Source organism: Phyllobates terribilis, unplaced genomic scaffold (assembly GCF_046119375.1).
Source record: "Phyllobates terribilis strain yellow unplaced genomic scaffold, ASM4611937v1 Scaffold_11__3_contigs__length_659146591, whole genome shotgun sequence".
NCBI lineage: Eukaryota > Metazoa > Chordata > Amphibia > Anura > Dendrobatidae > Phyllobates > Phyllobates terribilis.
Genome location: NW_027362771.1, coordinates 220662611 through 220683523, shown reverse-complemented (window position 1 = coordinate 220683523; position 20913 = coordinate 220662611). Strand labels below are relative to the sequence as shown.

Sequence of the window (20913 nt, the reverse complement as noted above, 5' to 3'; positions counted from 1 at the left end):
TAAACACTGACACACTGACCAAACACTAATGGTAAACACTGACGCGCTGACCAAACACTGATGGCAAATACTGACACACTGACCAGACACTGATGGTAAATACTGACACACTGACCAAACACTGATGGCAAATATTGACACACTGACCAGACACTGATGATAAATACTGACACACTGACCAAACACTGATGGCAAATACTGACACACTGACCAAGCACTGATGATAAATACTGACGCACTGACCAAACACTGATGGTAAATACTGACGCACTGACCAAACACTGATGATAAATACTGACGCACTGACCAAACACTGATGGTAAATACTGACACACTGACCAAACACTGATGGCAAATACTGACACACTGACCAGACACTGATGGCAAATACTGACACACTGATCAAACACTGATGGTAAATACTGACACACTGACCAAACACTTATGATAAATACTGACGCACTGACCAAACAATGATGGTAAATACTGATGCACTGACCAAACACTGATGGTAAATACTGACGCACTGACCAAACACTGATGGTAAATAATGACACACTGACCAAACACTGATGGTAAATACTGACACACTGACCAAACACTGATGGTAAATACTGATGCACTGACCAAACACTGATGATAAATACTGATGCACTGACCAAACACTGATGATAAATACTGATGCACTGACCAAACACTGATGGTAAACACTGACGCACTGACCAAACACTGATGGCAAAGACTGACACACTGACCAAACACTGATGGTAAACACTGACGCACTGACCAAACACTGATGATAAATACTGATGCACTGACCAAACACTGATGGTAAACACTGACGCACTGACCAAACACTGATGGCAAATACTGACACACTGACCAAACACTGATGGTAAACACTGACGCACTGACCAAACACTGATGATAAATACTGACGCACTGACCAAACACTGATGATAAATACTGATGCACTGACCAAACACTGGTGGTAAACACTGACGCACTGACCAAACACTGATGGCAAATACTGACACACTGACCAAACACTGATGGTAAACACTGACGCACTGACCAAACACTGATGATAAATACTGATGCACTGACCAAACACTGATGGTAAACACTGACGCACTGACCAAACACTGATGATAAATACTGATGCACTGACCAAACACTGATGGTAAACACTGACACCCTGACCAAACACTGATGATAAGAACTGACCCACTGACCAAACACTGATGGTAAACACTGACACCCTGACCAAACACTGATGATAAGAACTGACACACTGACCAAACACTGATGGTAAACACTGACGCACTGACCAAACACTGATGATAAATACTGATGCACTGACCAAACACTGATGGTAAACACTGACGCACTGACCAAACACTGATGGTAAATACTGATGCACTGACCAAACACTGATGATAAATACTGATGCACTGACCAAACACTGATGGTAAACACTGACACACTGACCAAACACTAATGGTAAACACTGACGCGCTGACCAAACACTGATGGCAAATACTGACACACTGACCAGACACTGATGGTAAATACTGACACACTGACCAAACACTGATGGCAAATATTGACACACTGACCAGACACTGATGATAAATACTGACACACTGACCAAACACTGATGGCAAATACTGACACACTGACCAAGCACTGATGATAAATACTGACGCACTGACCAAACACTGATGGTAAATACTGACGCACTGACCAAACACTGATGATAAATACTGACGCACTGACCAAACACTGATGGTAAATACTGACACACTGACCAAACACTGATGGCAAATACTGACACACTGACCAGACACTGATGGCAAATACTGACACACTGATCAAACACTGATGGTAAATACTGACACACTGACCAAACACTTATGATAAATACTGACGCACTGACCAAACAATGATGGTAAATACTGATGCACTGACCAAACACTGATGGTAAATACTGACGCACTGACCAAACACTGATGGTAAATAATGACACACTGACCAAACACTGATGGTAAATACTGACACACTGACCAAACACTGATGGTAAATACTGATGCACTGACCAAACACTGATGGTAAATACTGACACACTGACCAAACACTGATGGCAAATACTGACGCACTGACCAAACACTGATGGTAAATACTGACACACTGACCAAACACTGATGGTAAACACTGACACACTGACCAAACACTGATGGTAAACACTGACCAAACACTGATGATAAGAACTAACACACTGACCAAACACTGATGGTAAATACTGACACACTGACCAAGCACTAATGGTAAACACTGACACACTGACCAAACACTGATGGTAAAAACTGGCACACTGGCCAAACACTAATGGTAAATAATGACACACTGACCAAACACTGATGGTAAATACTGACACACTGACCAAACACTGATGATAAATACTGACGCACTGACCAAACACTTATGGTAAATACTGATGCACTGACCAAACACTGATGGTAAATACTGATGCACTGACCAAACACTGATGGTAAATAATGACACACTGACCAAACACTGATGGTAAATACTGACACACTGACCAAACACTGATGGTAAATACTGACACACTGACCAAACACTGATGATAAACAGTGACACACTGACCAAACACTGATGGTAAACACTGACCAAACACTGATGATAAGAACTGACACACTGACCAAACACTGATGTTAAATACTGACGCACTGACCAAACACTGATGGTAAATACTGACACACTGACCAAACACTGATGGCAAATACTGATGCACTGACCAAACACTGATGGTAAACACTGACGCACTGACCAAACACTGATGGTAAATACTGACACACTGACCAAACACTGATGGTAAATACTGACACACTGACCAAACACTGATGGTAAACACTGACACACTGACCAAACACTGATGGTAAATACTGACACACTGACCAAACACTGATGATAAACACTGACACACTGACCAAACACTGATGGTAAACACTGACACACTGACCAAACACTGATGGTAAATACTGACACACTGACCAAACACTGATGATAAACACTGACACACTGACCAAACACTGATGGTAAACACTGACCAAACACTGATGATAAGAACTGACACACTGGCCAAACACTAATGGTAAATAATGACACACTGACCAAACACTAATGGTAAATAATGACACACTGACCAAACACTGATGATAATAACTGACACACTGACCAAACACTGATGGTAAATAATGACACACTGACCAAACACTGATGGTAAATACTGACACACTGACCAAGCACTGATGGTAAAAACTGACACACTGACCAAACACTGATGATAAGAACTGACACACTGACCAAACACTGATGGTAAACACTGACGCACTGACCAAACACTGATGATAAATACTGATGCACTGACCAAACACTGATGATAAATACTGACGCACTGACCAAACACTGATGATAAATACTGATGCACTGACCAAACACTGATGATAAATACTGATGCACTGACCAAACACTGATGATAAATACTGATGCACTGACCAAACACTGATGGTAAACACTGACGCACTGACCAAACACTGATGGCAAAGACTGACACACTGACCAAACACTGATGGTAAACACTGACGCACTGACCAAACACTGATGATAAATACTGATGCACTGACCAAACACTGATGGTAAACACTGACGCACTGACCAAACACTGATGGCAAATACTGACACACTGACCAAACACTGATGGTAAACACTGACGCACTGACCAAACACTGATGATAAATACTGACGCACTGACCAAACACTGATGATAAATACTGATGCACTGACCAAACACTGGTGGTAAACACTGACGCACTGACCAAACACTGATGGCAAATACTGACACACTGACCAAACACTGATGGTAAACACTGACGCACTGACCAAACACTGATGATAAATACTGATGCACTGACCAAACACTGATGGTAAACACTGACGCACTGACCAAACACTGATGATAAATACTGATGCACTGACCAAACACTGATGGTAAACACTGACACCCTGACCAAACACTGATGATAAGAACTGACACACTGACCAAACACTGATGGTAAACACTGACACCCTGACCAAACACTGATGATAAGAACTGACACACTGACCAAACACTGATGGTAAACACTGACGCACTGACCAAACACTGATGATAAATACTGATGCACTGACCAAACACTGATGGTAAACACTGACGCACTGACCAAACACTGATGGTAAATACTGATGCACTGACCAAACACTGATGATAAATACTGATGCACTGACCAAACACTGATGGTAAACACTGACACACTGACCAAACACTAATGGTAAACACTGACGCGCTGACCAAACACTGATGGCAAATACTGACACACTGACCAGACACTGATGGTAAATACTGACACACTGACCAAACACTGATGGCAAATATTGACACACTGACCAGACACTGATGATAAATACTGACACACTGACCAAACACTGATGGCAAATACTGACACACTGACCAAGCACTGATGATAAATACTGACGCACTGACCAAACACTGATGGTAAATACTGACGCACTGACCAAACACTGATGATAAATACTGACGCACTGACCAAACACTGATGGTAAATACTGACACACTGACCAAACACTGATGGCAAATACTGACACACTGACCAGACACTGATGGCAAATACTGACACACTGACCAAACACTGATGGTAAATACTGACACACTGACCAAACACTTATGATAAATACTGACGCACTGACCAAACAATGATGGTAAATACTGATGCACTGACCAAACACTGATGGTAAATACTGACGCACTGACCAAACACTGATGGTAAATAATGACACACTGACCAAACACTGATGGTAAATACTGACACACTGACCAAACACTGATGGTAAATACTGATGCACTGACCAAACACTGATGGTAAATACTGACACACTGACCAAACACTGATGGCAAATACTGACGCACTGACCAAACACTGATGGTAAATACTGACACACTGACCAAACACTGATGGTAAACACTGACACACTGACCAAACACTGATGGTAAACACTGACCAAACACTGATGATAAGAACTAACACACTGACCAAACACTGATGGTAAATACTGACACACTGACCAAGCACTAATGGTAAACACTGACACACTGACCAAACACTGATGGTAAAAACTGGCACACTGGCCAAACACTAATGGTAAATAATGACACACTGACCAAACACTGATGGTAAATACTGACACACTGACCAAACACTGATGATAAATACTGACGCACTGACCAAACACTTATGGTAAATACTGATGCACTGACCAAACACTGATGGTAAATACTGATGCACTGACCAAACACTGATGGTAAATAATGACACACTGACCAAACACTGATGGTAAATACTGACACACTGACCAAACACTGATGTTAAATACTGACGCACTGACCAAACACTGATGGTAAATACTGACACACTGACCAAACACTGATGGCAAATACTGATGCACTGACCAAACACTGATGGTAAACACTGATGCACTGACCAAACACTGATGGTAAATACTGACACACTGACCAAACACTGATGGTAAATACTGACACACTGACCAAACACTGATGGTAAACACTGACACACTGACCAAACACTGATGGTAAATACTGATACACTGACCAAACACTGATGATAAACACTGACACACTGACCAAACACTGATGGTAAACACTGACCAAACACTGATGATAAGAACTGACACACTGACCAAACACTGATGATAAACAGTGACACACTGACCAAACACTGATGGTAAACACTGACCAAACACTGATGATAAGAACTGACACACTGACCAAACACTGATGTTAAATACTGACGCACTGACCAAACACTGATGGTAAATACTGACACACTGACCAAACACTGATGGCAAATACTGATGCACTGACCAAACACTGATGGTAAACACTGACGCACTGACCAAACACTGATGGTAAATACTGACACACTGACCAAACACTGATGGTAAATACTGACACACTGACCAAACACTGATGGTAAACACTGACACACTGACCAAACACTGATGGTAAATACTGACACACTGACCAAACACTGATGATAAACACTGACACACTGACCAAACACTGATGGTAAACACTGACACACTGACCAAACACTGATGGTAAATACTGACACACTGACCAAACACTGATGATAAACACTGACACACTGACCAAACACTGATGGTAAACACTGACCAAACACTGATGATAAGAACTGACACACTGGCCAAACACTAATGGTAAATAATGACACACTGACCAAACACTAATGGTAAATAATGACACACTGACCAAACACTGATGATAATAACTGACACACTGACCAAACACTGATGGTAAATAATGACACACTGACCAAACACTGATGGTAAATACTGACACACTGACCAAGCACTGATGGTAAAAACTGACACACTGACCAAACACTGATGATAAGAACTGACACACTGACCAAACACTGATGGTAAACACTGACGCACTGACCAAACACTGATGATAAATACTGATGCACTGACCAAACACTGATGGTAAACACTGACGCACTGACCAAACACTGATGGTAAATACTGATGCACTGACCAAACACTGATGATAAATACTGATGCACTGACCAAACACTGATGGTAAATACTGACACACTGACCAAACACTGATGATAAACACTGACACACTGACCAAACACTGATGGTAAACACTGACCAAACACTGATGATAAGAACTGACACACTGACCAAACACTGATGATAAACACTGACACACTGACCAAACACTGATGGTAAACACTGACCAAACACTGATGATAAGAACTGACACACTGACCAAACACTGATGTTAAATACTGACGCACTGACCAAACACTGATGGTAAATACTGACACACTGACCAAACACTGATGGCAAATACTGATGCACTGACCAAACACTGATGGTAAACACTGATGCACTGACCAAACACTGATGGTAAATACTGACACACTGACCAAACACTGATGGTAAATACTGACACACTGACCAAACACTGATGGTAAACACTGACACACTGACCAAACACTGATGGTAAATACTGACACACTGACCAAACACTGATGATAAACACTGACACACTGACCAAACACTGATGGTAAACACTGACCAAACACTGATGATAAGAACTGACACACTGGCCAAACACTAATAGTAAATAATGACACACTGACCAAACACTGATGATAATAACTGACACACTGACCAAACACTGATGGTAAATAATGACACACTGACCAAACACTGATGGTAAATACTGACACACTGACCAAGCACTGATGGTAAAAACTGACACACTGACCAAACACTGATGATAAGAACTGACACACTGACCAAACACTGATGGTAAACACTGACGCACTGACCAAACACTGATGATAAATACTGATGCACTGACCAAACACTGATGGTAAACACTGACGCACTGACCAAACACTGATGGTAAATACTGATGCACTGACCAAACACTGATGATAAATACTGATGCACTGACCAAACACTGATGGTAAACACTGACACACTGACCAAACACTAATGGTAAACACTGACGCGCTGACCAAACACTGATGGCAAATACTGACACACTGACCAGACACTGATGGTAAATACTGACACACTGACCAAACACTGATGGCAAATATTGACACACTGACCAGACACTGATGATAAATACTGACACACTGACCAAACACTGATGGCAAATACTGACACACTGACCAAGCACTGATGATAAATACTGACGCACTGACCAAACACTGATGGTAAATACTGACGCACTGACCAAACACTGATGATAAATACTGACGCACTGACCAAACACTGATGGTAAATACTGACACACTGACCAAACACTGATGGCAAATACTGACACACTGACCAGACACTGATGGCAAATACTGACACACTGACCAAACACTGATGGTAAATACTGACACACTGACCAAACACTTATGATAAATACTGACGCACTGACCAAACAATGATGGTAAATACTGATGCACTGACCAAACACTGATGGTAAATACTGACGCACTGGCCAAACACTGATGGTAAATAATGACACACTGACCAAACACTGATGGTAAATACTGACACACTGACCAAACACTGATGGTAAATACTGATGCACTGACCAAACACTGATGGTAAATACTGACACACTGACCAAACACTGATGGCAAATACTGACGCACTGACCAAACACTGATGGTAAACACTGACGCACTGACCAAACACTGATGATAAATACTGATGCACTGACCAAACACTGATGGTAAACACTGACGCACTGACCAAACACTGATGGTAAATACTGATGCACTGACCAAACACTGATGATAAATACTGATGCACTGACCAAACACTGATGGTAAATACTGACACACTGACCAAACACTGATGATAAACACTGACACACTGACCAAACACTGATGGTAAACACTGACCAAACACTGATGATAAGAACTGACACACTGACCAAACACTGATGATAAACACTGACACACTGACCAAACACTGATGGTAAACACTGACCAAACACTGATGATAAGAACTGACACACTGACCAAACACTGATGTTAAATACTGACGCACTGACCAAACACTGATGGTAAATACTGACACACTGACCAAACACTGATGGCAAATACTGATGCACTGACCAAACACTGATGGTAAACACTGATGCACTGACCAAACACTGATGGTAAATACTGACACACTGACCAAACACTGATGGTAAATACTGACACACTGACCAAACACTGATGGTAAACACTGACACACTGACCAAACACTGATGGTAAATACTGACACACTGACCAAACACTGATGATAAACACTGACACACTGACCAAACACTGATGGTAAACACTGACCAAACACTGATGATAAGAACTGACACACTGGCCAAACACTAATAGTAAATAATGACACACTGACCAAACACTAATGGTAAATAATGACACACTGACCAAACACTGATGATAATAACTGACACACTGACCAAACACTGATGGTAAATAATGACACACTGACCAAACACTGATGGTAAATACTGACACACTGACCAAGCACTGATGGTAAAAACTGACACACTGACCAAACACTGATGATAAGAACTGACACACTGACCAAACACTGATGGTAAACACTGACGCACTGACCAAACACTGATGATAAATACTGATGCACTGACCAAACACTGATGGTAAACACTGACGCACTGACCAAACACTGATGGTAAATACTGATGCACTGACCAAACACTGATGATAAATACTGATGCACTGACCAAACACTGATGGTAAACACTGACACACTGACCAAACACTAATGGTAAACACTGACGCGCTGACCAAACACTGATGGCAAATACTGACACACTGACCAGACACTGATGGTAAATACTGACACACTGACCAAACACTGATGGCAAATATTGACACACTGACCAGACACTGATGATAAATACTGACACACTGACCAAACACTGATGGCAAATACTGACACACTGACCAAGCACTGATGATAAATACTGACGCACTGACCAAACACTGATGGTAAATACTGACGCACTGACCAAACACTGATGATAAATACTGACGCACTGACCAAACACTGATGGTAAATACTGACACACTGACCAAACACTGATGGCAAATACTGACACACTGACCAGACACTGATGGCAAATACTGACACACTGACCAAACACTGATGGTAAATACTGACACACTGACCAAACACTTATGATAAATACTGACGCACTGACCAAACAATGATGGTAAATACTGATGCACTGACCAAACACTGATGGTAAATACTGACGCACTGGCCAAACACTGATGGTAAATAATGACACACTGACCAAACACTGATGGTAAATACTGACACACTGACCAAACACTGATGGTAAATACTGATGCACTGACCAAACACTGATGGTAAATACTGACACACTGACCAAACACTGATGGCAAATACTGACGCACTGACCAAACACTGATGGTAAATACTGACACACTGACCAAACACTGATGGTAAACACTGACACACTGACCAAACACTGATGGTAAACACTGACCAAACACTGATGATAAGAACTAACACACTGACCAAACACTGATGGTAAATACTGACACACTGACCAAGCACTAATGGTAAACACTGACACACTGACCAAACACTGATGGTAAAAACTGGCACACTGGCCAAACACTAATGGTAAATAATGACACACTGACCAAACACTGATGGTAAATACTGACACACTGACCAAACACTGATGATAAATACTGACGCACTGACCAAACACTTATGGTAAATACTGATGCACTGACCAAACACTGATGGTAAATACTGATGCACTGACCAAACACTGATGGTAAATAATGACACACTGACCAAACACTGATGGTAAATACTGACACACTGACCAAACACTGATGGTAAATACTGACACACTGACCAAACACTGATGATAAACAGTGACACACTGACCAAACACTGATGGTAAACACTGACCAAACACTGATGATAAGAACTGACACACTGACCAAACACTGATGTTAAATACTGACGCACTGACCAAACACTGATGGTAAATACTGACACACTGACCAAACACTGATGGCAAATACTGATGCACTGACCAAACACTGATGGTAAACACTGACGCACTGACCAAACACTGATGGTAAATACTGACACACTGACCAAACACTGATGGTAAATACTGACACACTGACCAAACACTGATGGTAAACACTGACACACTGACCAAACACTGATGGTAAATACTGACACACTGACCAAACACTGATGATAAACACTGACACACTGACCAAACACTGATGGTAAACACTGACACACTGACCAAACACTGATGGTAAATACTGACACACTGACCAAACACTGATGATAAACACTGACACACTGACCAAACACTGATGGTAAACACTGACCAAACACTGATGATAAGAACTGACACACTGGCCAAACACTAATGGTAAATAATGACACACTGACCAAACACTAATGGTAAATAATGACACACTGACCAAACACTGATGATAATAACTGACACACTGACCAAACACTGATGGTAAATAATGACACACTGACCAAACACTGATGGTAAATACTGACACACTGACCAAGCACTGATGGTAAAAACTGACACACTGACCAAACACTGATGATAAGAACTGACACACTGACCAAACACTGATGGTAAACACTGACGCACTGACCAAACACTGATGATAAATACTGATGCACTGACCAAACACTGATGATAAATACTGACGCACTGACCAAACACTGATGATAAATACTGATGCACTGACCAAACACTGATGATAAATACTGATGCACTGACCAAACACTGATGATAAATACTGATGCACTGACCAAACACTGATGGTAAACACTGACGCACTGACCAAACACTGATGGCAAAGACTGACACACTGACCAAACACTGATGGTAAACACTGACGCACTGACCAAACACTGATGATAAATACTGATGCACTGACCAAACACTGATGGTAAACACTGACGCACTGACCAAACACTGATGGCAAATACTGACACACTGACCAAACACTGATGGTAAACACTGACGCACTGACCAAACACTGATGATAAATACTGACGCACTGACCAAACACTGATGATAAATACTGATGCACTGACCAAACACTGGTGGTAAACACTGACGCACTGACCAAACACTGATGGCAAATACTGACACACTGACCAAACACTGATGGTAAACACTGACGCACTGACCAAACACTGATGATAAATACTGATGCACTGACCAAACACTGATGGTAAACACTGACGCACTGACCAAACACTGATGATAAATACTGATGCACTGACCAAACACTGATGGTAAACACTGACACCCTGACCAAACACTGATGATAAGAACTGACACACTGACCAAACACTGATGGTAAACACTGACACCCTGACCAAACACTGATGATAAGAACTGACACACTGACCAAACACTGATGGTAAACACTGACGCACTGACCAAACACTGATGATAAATACTGATGCACTGACCAAACACTGATGGTAAACACTGACGCACTGACCAAACACTGATGGTAAATACTGATGCACTGACCAAACACTGATGATAAATACTGATGCACTGACCAAACACTGATGGTAAACACTGACACACTGACCAAACACTAATGGTAAACACTGACGCGCTGACCAAACACTGATGGCAAATACTGACACACTGACCAGACACTGATGGTAAATACTGACACACTGACCAAACACTGATGGCAAATATTGACACACTGACCAGACACTGATGATAAATACTGACACACTGACCAAACACTGATGGCAAATACTGACACACTGACCAAGCACTGATGATAAATACTGACGCACTGACCAAACACTGATGGTAAATACTGACGCACTGACCAAACACTGATGATAAATACTGACGCACTGACCAAACACTGATGGTAAATACTGACACACTGACCAAACACTGATGGCAAATACTGACACACTGACCAGACACTGATGGCAAATACTGACACACTGACCAAACACTGATGGTAAATACTGACACACTGACCAAACACTTATGATAAATACTGACGCACTGACCAAACAATGATGGTAAATACTGATGCACTGACCAAACACTGATGGTAAATACTGACGCACTGACCAAACACTGATGGTAAATAATGACACACTGACCAAACACTGATGGTAAATACTGACACACTGACCAAACACTGATGGTAAATACTGATGCACTGACCAAACACTGATGGTAAATACTGACACACTGACCAAACACTGATGGCAAATACTGACGCACTGACCAAACACTGATGGTAAATACTGACACACTGACCAAACACTGATGGTAAACACTGACACACTGACCAAACACTGATGGTAAACACTGACCAAACACTGATGATAAGAACTAACACACTGACCAAACACTGATGGTAAATACTGACACACTGACCAAGCACTAATGGTAAACACTGACACACTGACCAAACACTGATGGTAAAAACTGGCACACTGGCCAAACACTAATGGTAAATAATGACACACTGACCAAACACTGATGGTAAATACTGACACACTGACCAAACACTGATGATAAATACTGACGCACTGACCAAACACTTATGGTAAATACTGATGCACTGACCAAACACTGATGGTAAATACTGATGCACTGACCAAACACTGATGGTAAATAATGACACACTGACCAAACACTGATGGTAAATACTGACACACTGACCAAACACTGATGTTAAATACTGACGCACTGACCAAACACTGATGGTAAATACTGACACACTGACCAAACACTGATGGCAAATACTGATGCACTGACCAAACACTGATGGTAAACACTGATGCACTGACCAAACACTGATGGTAAATACTGACACACTGACCAAACACTGATGGTAAATACTGACACACTGACCAAACACTGATGGTAAACACTGACACACTGACCAAACACTGATGGTAAATACTGATACACTGACCAAACACTGATGATAAACACTGACACACTGACCAAACACTGATGGTAAACACTGACCAAACACTGATGATAAGAACTGACACACTGACCAAACACTGATGATAAACAGTGACACACTGACCAAACACTGATGGTAAACACTGACCAAACACTGATGATAAGAACTGACACACTGACCAAACACTGATGTTAAATACTGACGCACTGACCAAACACTGATGGTAAATACTGACACACTGACCAAACACTGATGGCAAATACTGATGCACTGACCAAACACTGATGGTAAACACTGACGCACTGACCAAACACTGATGGTAAATACTGACACACTGACCAAACACTGATGGTAAATACTGACACACTGACCAAACACTGATGGTAAACACTGACACACTGACCAAACACTGATGGTAAATACTGACACACTGACCAAACACTGATGATAAACACTGACACACTGACCAAACACTGATGGTAAACACTGACACACTGACCAAACACTGATGGTAAATACTGACACACTGACCAAACACTGATGATAAACACTGACACACTGACCAAACACTGATGGTAAACACTGACCAAACACTGATGATAAGAACTGACACACTGGCCAAACACTAATGGTAAATAATGACACACTGACCAAACACTAATGGTAAATAATGACACACTGACCAAACACTGATGATAATAACTGACACACTGACCAAACACTGATGGTAAATAATGACACACTGACCAAACACTGATGGTAAATACTGACACACTGACCAAGCACTGATGGTAAAAACTGACACACTGACCAAACACTGATGATAAGAACTGACACACTGACCAAACACTGATGGTAAACACTGACGCACTGACCAAACACTGATGATAAATACTGATGCACTGACCAAACACTGATGGTAAACACTGACGCACTGACCAAACACTGATGGTAAATACTGATGCACTGACCAAACACTGATGATAAATACTGATGCACTGACCAAACACTGATGGTAAATACTGACACACTGACCAAACACTGATGATAAACACTGACACACTGACCAAACACTGATGGTAAACACTGACCAAACACTGATGATAAGAACTGACACACTGACCAAACACTGATGATAAACACTGACACACTGACCAAACACTGATGGTAAACACTGACCAAACACTGATGATAAGAACTGACACACTGACCAAACACTGATGTTAAATACTGACGCACTGACCAAACACTGATGGTAAATACTGACACACTGACCAAACACTGATGGCAAATACTGATGCACTGACCAAACACTGATGGTAAACACTGATGCACTGACCAAACACTGATGGTAAATACTGACACACTGACCAAACACTGATGGTAAATACTGACACACTGACCAAACACTGATGGTAAACACTGACACACTGACCAAACACTAATGGTAAATACTGACACACTGACCAAACACTGATGATAAACACTGACACACTGACCAAACACTGATGGTAAACACTGACCAAACACTGATGATAAGAACTGACACACTGGCCAAACACTAATAGTAAATAATGACACACTGACCAAACACTGATGATAATAACTGACACACTGACCAAACACTGATGGTAAATAATGACACACTGACCAAACACTGATGGTAAATACTGACACACTGACCAAGCACTGATGGTAAAAACTGACACACTGACCAAACACTGATGATAAGAACTGACACACTGACCAAACACTGATGGTAAACACTGACGCACTGACCAAACACTGATGATAAATACTGATGCACTGACCAAACACTGATGGTAAACACTGACGCACTGACCAAACACTGATGGTAAATACTGATGCACTGACCAAACACTGATGATAAATACTGATGCACTGACCAAACACTGATGGTAAACACTGACACACTGACCAAACACTAATGGTAAACACTGACGCGCTGACCAAACACTGATGGCAAATACTGACACACTGACCAGACACTGATGGTAAATACTGACACACTGACCAAACACTGATGGCAAATATTGACACACTGACCAGACACTGATGATAAATACTGACACACTGACCAAACACTGATGGCAAATACTGACACACTGACCAAGCACTGATGATAAATACTGACGCACTGACCAAACACTGATGGTAAATACTGACGCACTGACCAAACACTGATGATAAATACTGACGCACTGACCAAACACTGATGGTAAATACTGACACACTGACCAAACACTGATGGCAAATACTGACACACTGACCAGACACTGATGGCAAATACTGACACACTGACCAAACACTGATGGTAAATACTGACACACTGACCAAACACTTATGATAAATACTGACGCACTGACCAAACAATGATGGTAAATACTGATGCACTGACCAAACACTGATGGTAAATACTGACGCACTGGCCAAACACTGATGGTAAATAATGACACACTGACCAAACACTGATGGTAAATACTGACACACTGACCAAACACTGATGGTAAATACTGATGCACTGACCAAACACTGATGGTAAATACTGACACACTGACCAAACACTGATGGCAAATACTGACGCACTGACCAAACACTGATGGTAAACACTGACGCACTGACCAAACACTGATGATAAATACTGATGCACTGACCAAACACTGATGGTAAACACTGACGCACTGACCAAACACTGATGGTAAATACTGATGCACTGACCAAACACTGATGATAAATACTGATGCACTGACCAAACACTGATGGTAAATACTGACACACTGACCAAACACTGATGATAAACACTGACACACTGACCAAACACTGATGGTAAACACTGACCAAACACTGATGATAAGAACTGACACACTGACCAAACACTGATGATAAACACTGACACACTGACCAAACACTGATGGTAAACACTGACCAAACACTGATGATAAGAACTGACACACTGACCAAACACTGATGTTAAATACTGACGCACTGACCAAACACTGATGGTAAATACTGACACACTGACCAAACACTGATGGCAAATACTGATGCACTGACCAAACACTGATGGTAAACACTGATGCACTGACCAAACACTGATGGTAAATACTGACACACTGACCAAACACTGATGGTAAATACTGACACACTGACCAAACACTGATGGTAAACACTGACACACTGACCAAACACTGATGGTAAATACTGACACACTGACCAAACACTGATGATAAACACTGACACACTGACCAAACACTGATGGTAAACACTGACCAAACACTGATGATAAGAACTGACACACTGGCCAAACACTAATAGTAAATAATGACACACTGACCAAACACTAATGGTAAATAATGACACACTGACCAAACACTGATGATAATAACTGACACACTGACCAAACACTGATGGTAAATAATGACACACTGACCAAACACTGATGGTAAATACTGACACACTGACCAAGCACTGATGGTAAAAACTGACACACTGACCAAACACTGATGATAAGAACTGACACACTGACCAAACACTGATGGTAAACACTGACGCACTGACCAAACACTGATGATAAATACTGATGCACTGACCAAACACTGATGGTAAACACTGACGCACTGACCAAACACTGATGGTAAATACTGATGCACTGACCAAACACTGATGATAAATACTGATGCACTGACCAAACACTGATGGTAAACACTGACACACTGACCAAACACTAATGGTAAACACTGACGCGCTGACCAAACACTGATGGCAAATACTGACACACTGACCAGACACTGATGGTAAATACTGACACACTGACCAAACACTGATGGCAAATATTGACACACTGACCAGACACTGATGATAAATACTGACACACTGACCAAACACTGATGGCAAATACTGACACACTGACCAAGCACTGATGATAAATACTGACGCACTGACCAAACACTGATGGTAAATACTGACGCACTGACCAAACACTGATGATAAATACTGACGCACTGACCAAACACTGATGGTAAATACTGACACACTGACCAAACACTGATGGCAAATACTGACACACTGACCAGACACTGATGGCAAATACTGACACACTGACCAAACACTGATGGTAAATACTGACACACTGACCAAACACTTATGATAAATACTGACGCACTGACCAAACAATGATGGTAAATACTGATGCACTGACCAAACACTGATGGTAAATACTGACGCACTGGCCAAACACTGATGGTAAATAATGACACACTGACCAAACACTGATGGTAAATACTGACACACTGACCAAACACTGATGGTAAATACTGATGCACTGACCAAACACTGATGGTAAATACTGACACACTGACCAAACACTGATGGCAAATACTGACGCACTGACCAAACACTGATGGTAAACACTGACGCACTGACCAAACACTGATGGTAAATACTGACACACTGACCAAACACTGATGGTAAACACTGACACACTGACCAAACACTGATGGTAAATACTGACACACTGACCAAACACTGATGGTAAACACTGACACACTGACCAAACACTGATGGTAAACACTGACCAAACACTGATGATAAGAACTGACACACTGACCAAACACTGATGGTAAATACTGACACACTGACCAAGCACTAATGGTAAACACTGACACACTGACCAAACACTGATGGTAAAAACTGGCACACTGGCCAAACACTAATGGTAAATAATGACACACTGACCAAACACTGATGGTAAATACTGACACACTGACCAAACACTGATGATAAATACTGACGCACTGACCAAACACTGATGGTAAATACTGATGCACTGACCAAACACTGATGGTAAATACTGACGCACTGACCAAACACTGATGGTAAATAATGACACACTGACCAAACACTGATGGTAAATACTGACACACTGACCAAACACTGATGTTAAATACTGACGCACTGACCAAACACTGATGGTAAATACTGACACACTGACCAAACACTGATGGCAAATACTGACGCACTGACCAAACACTGATGGTAAACACTGACGCACTGACCAAACACTGATGGTAAATACTGACACACTGACCAAACACTGATGGTAAACACTGACACACTGACCAAACACTGATGGTAAATACTGACACACTGACCAAACACTGATGATAAACACTGACACACTGACCAAACACTGATGGTAAACACTGACCAAACACTGTTGATAAGAACTGACACACTGACCAAACACTGATGGTAAATACTGACGCACTGACCAAACACTGATGGTAAAAACTGACTCACTGACCAAGCACTGATGAAAACCGGATTCAAAACACTGATGAACAACAATCTGTGTTTTTACGTGCAAAAATGATCACGAACGTCTGAATGAGGCCTTACTGATCAGCTGGTCCTTTGGAGTAAAATGTTTTATTTATTCATATGCCTGTGAGTCCGTGCATTGCTGCATCATTTCCCTGCCCAATGTCCACTGCTTTAGCCCATCATCCACTTTCATCACATAACCAGTGGTAACAGAGAAGTAAGAGAGTGGTAAGGAATGGAGGATGGAGATCCATGACTTATATGATATCCTTTGTGTGACAGATCCCATTGCCTTATAATGAAGCTGTCAGGTATCATGTGAGAAATAAGGGTTAGGCTGGGGTCCCACTAGTGTGTGGCATTGGATGTGATATGGTAATGACACTCGGCTCCTGCTCTGCCACGAGCAGGAGCCGAGTGTCAGTGCTCCGTGCTCCTATTATCTTGCACAGAGAGGATCACAGCACAGCTGCGGAGGGGACTGAGACATCAATTTCTCTATCTCCTCTGTTGCTGGCGTCAGCAGGAATCGCATTGCACTCGGGTGTTATCCGAGTGCAGTGTGATGTTTCACACGCACCCATAGGCTTATATGGGTGTGTGCAATCCGAATCCAGCATGCTGTGATTTTTTTTCAGCCCGATCGCGATTCGATCGGAGCTGGAAAAAAAATGCCACTGAGCACACCATCATAGGATTAAATTGGTCCAAATGCAATCCGATGTTTTATCAGATTGCATTCGTCCGATTTAATTGCAAGTGAGAGTGAGCCCTTACAGATATACACTGTATAATAGCACATTAACCTGATGGAATCATGATGTCAGTGTGAACGCAGCCAAAGGTCATTGTATAATATGGAAAAAAAACAAGTCAGTGGAAGAATTCCTTTAAAAAAAACAAGTTATTGTTCCATTAGCTTCATGCTTGTTACATATTGATGCCACTCTAAAAGTTGTCAGAGTAGAAAGAATGAAGATGTATAGTATTACAAGAGAGTAAAAATGGAGAAAAGCAGGGGACGAGCATTGCCCATGGTCTTTAATACCCACCTGTTTTATAACACAGGCATTTCATATTTTGCAGGTGAATCTACTGCCACAAATGATGCAGACATTATGCATGAAGGATGAGATCTGTCGGCTGGCTGCACATTTCCCAGGTATACAGCGACATAAAACATTTCCCTTTCGAGATTCAACTGTTTGTATTATTCAATGATACTTGAAAAAGAAGCTTTAGCAGCGTCTCATTCCTCTTAAATATGTAAGAATCACTGAGCAAATACAGAATATAAAGTGTTTGAAAGCAATCCAGCAAAGCCTTCATGTACTGCTCTATCAGCTTCATTGTTTTGCATTACACGCCCCAAAAAATCCCTCTAAAGCAATGCAAATGTCATTGTTCCTTAACTGGATTCTCCACTATTAGACAACCTCAGATTAATCAATTCAAGACCCCTTATATACTAAAAAACGTGTATGGTCACCTCCTGCAGAGGCGCCGATCCAGTGTTGTCAACTCCGCTGTTCCTGGAGAGTGACATTATTGTGTCCTGTGCAGGCTGCAGCCAGTCACCGGCCGCTCTTTGGCTGCAGCTCATCCATATTCTGTCCGGGCGGCCGTCCACTCTGATGGACTAGTAAAGGCTGCAGCTGATGAGTGGCCGCTCACTGGCTACAACCTGAGTTCACTCTTCGGGAACTACGGCGCTGACATAGCTGGAATGGTGCCTCTGCAGGAGGTGTGCATACACTGTTTTTATATTAATTATGGTCCTGAATTGATTAAACTGAGGATGGCCAGTAGTGCACAACCCCTTTAAATTATTTAT

General features: G+C 41.7%; 1 protein-coding gene across 2 annotated transcripts in view; it reads left to right on the top strand.

Annotated features, from left to right (window-relative positions):
* The window catches only part of CPED1 (cadherin like and PC-esterase domain containing 1), a 581247-nt gene that overhangs the window by 157740 nt on the left and 402594 nt on the right, over nt 1-20913 (top strand). For both annotated transcript variants that reach the window (XM_073652067.1, XM_073652068.1), the window contains exon 4: nt 20166-20241. In XM_073652067.1, coding sequence (XP_073508168.1) covers nt 20166-20241 — 76 coding nt within the window. The remainder of the gene's footprint in view (nt 1-20165; nt 20242-20913) is intronic.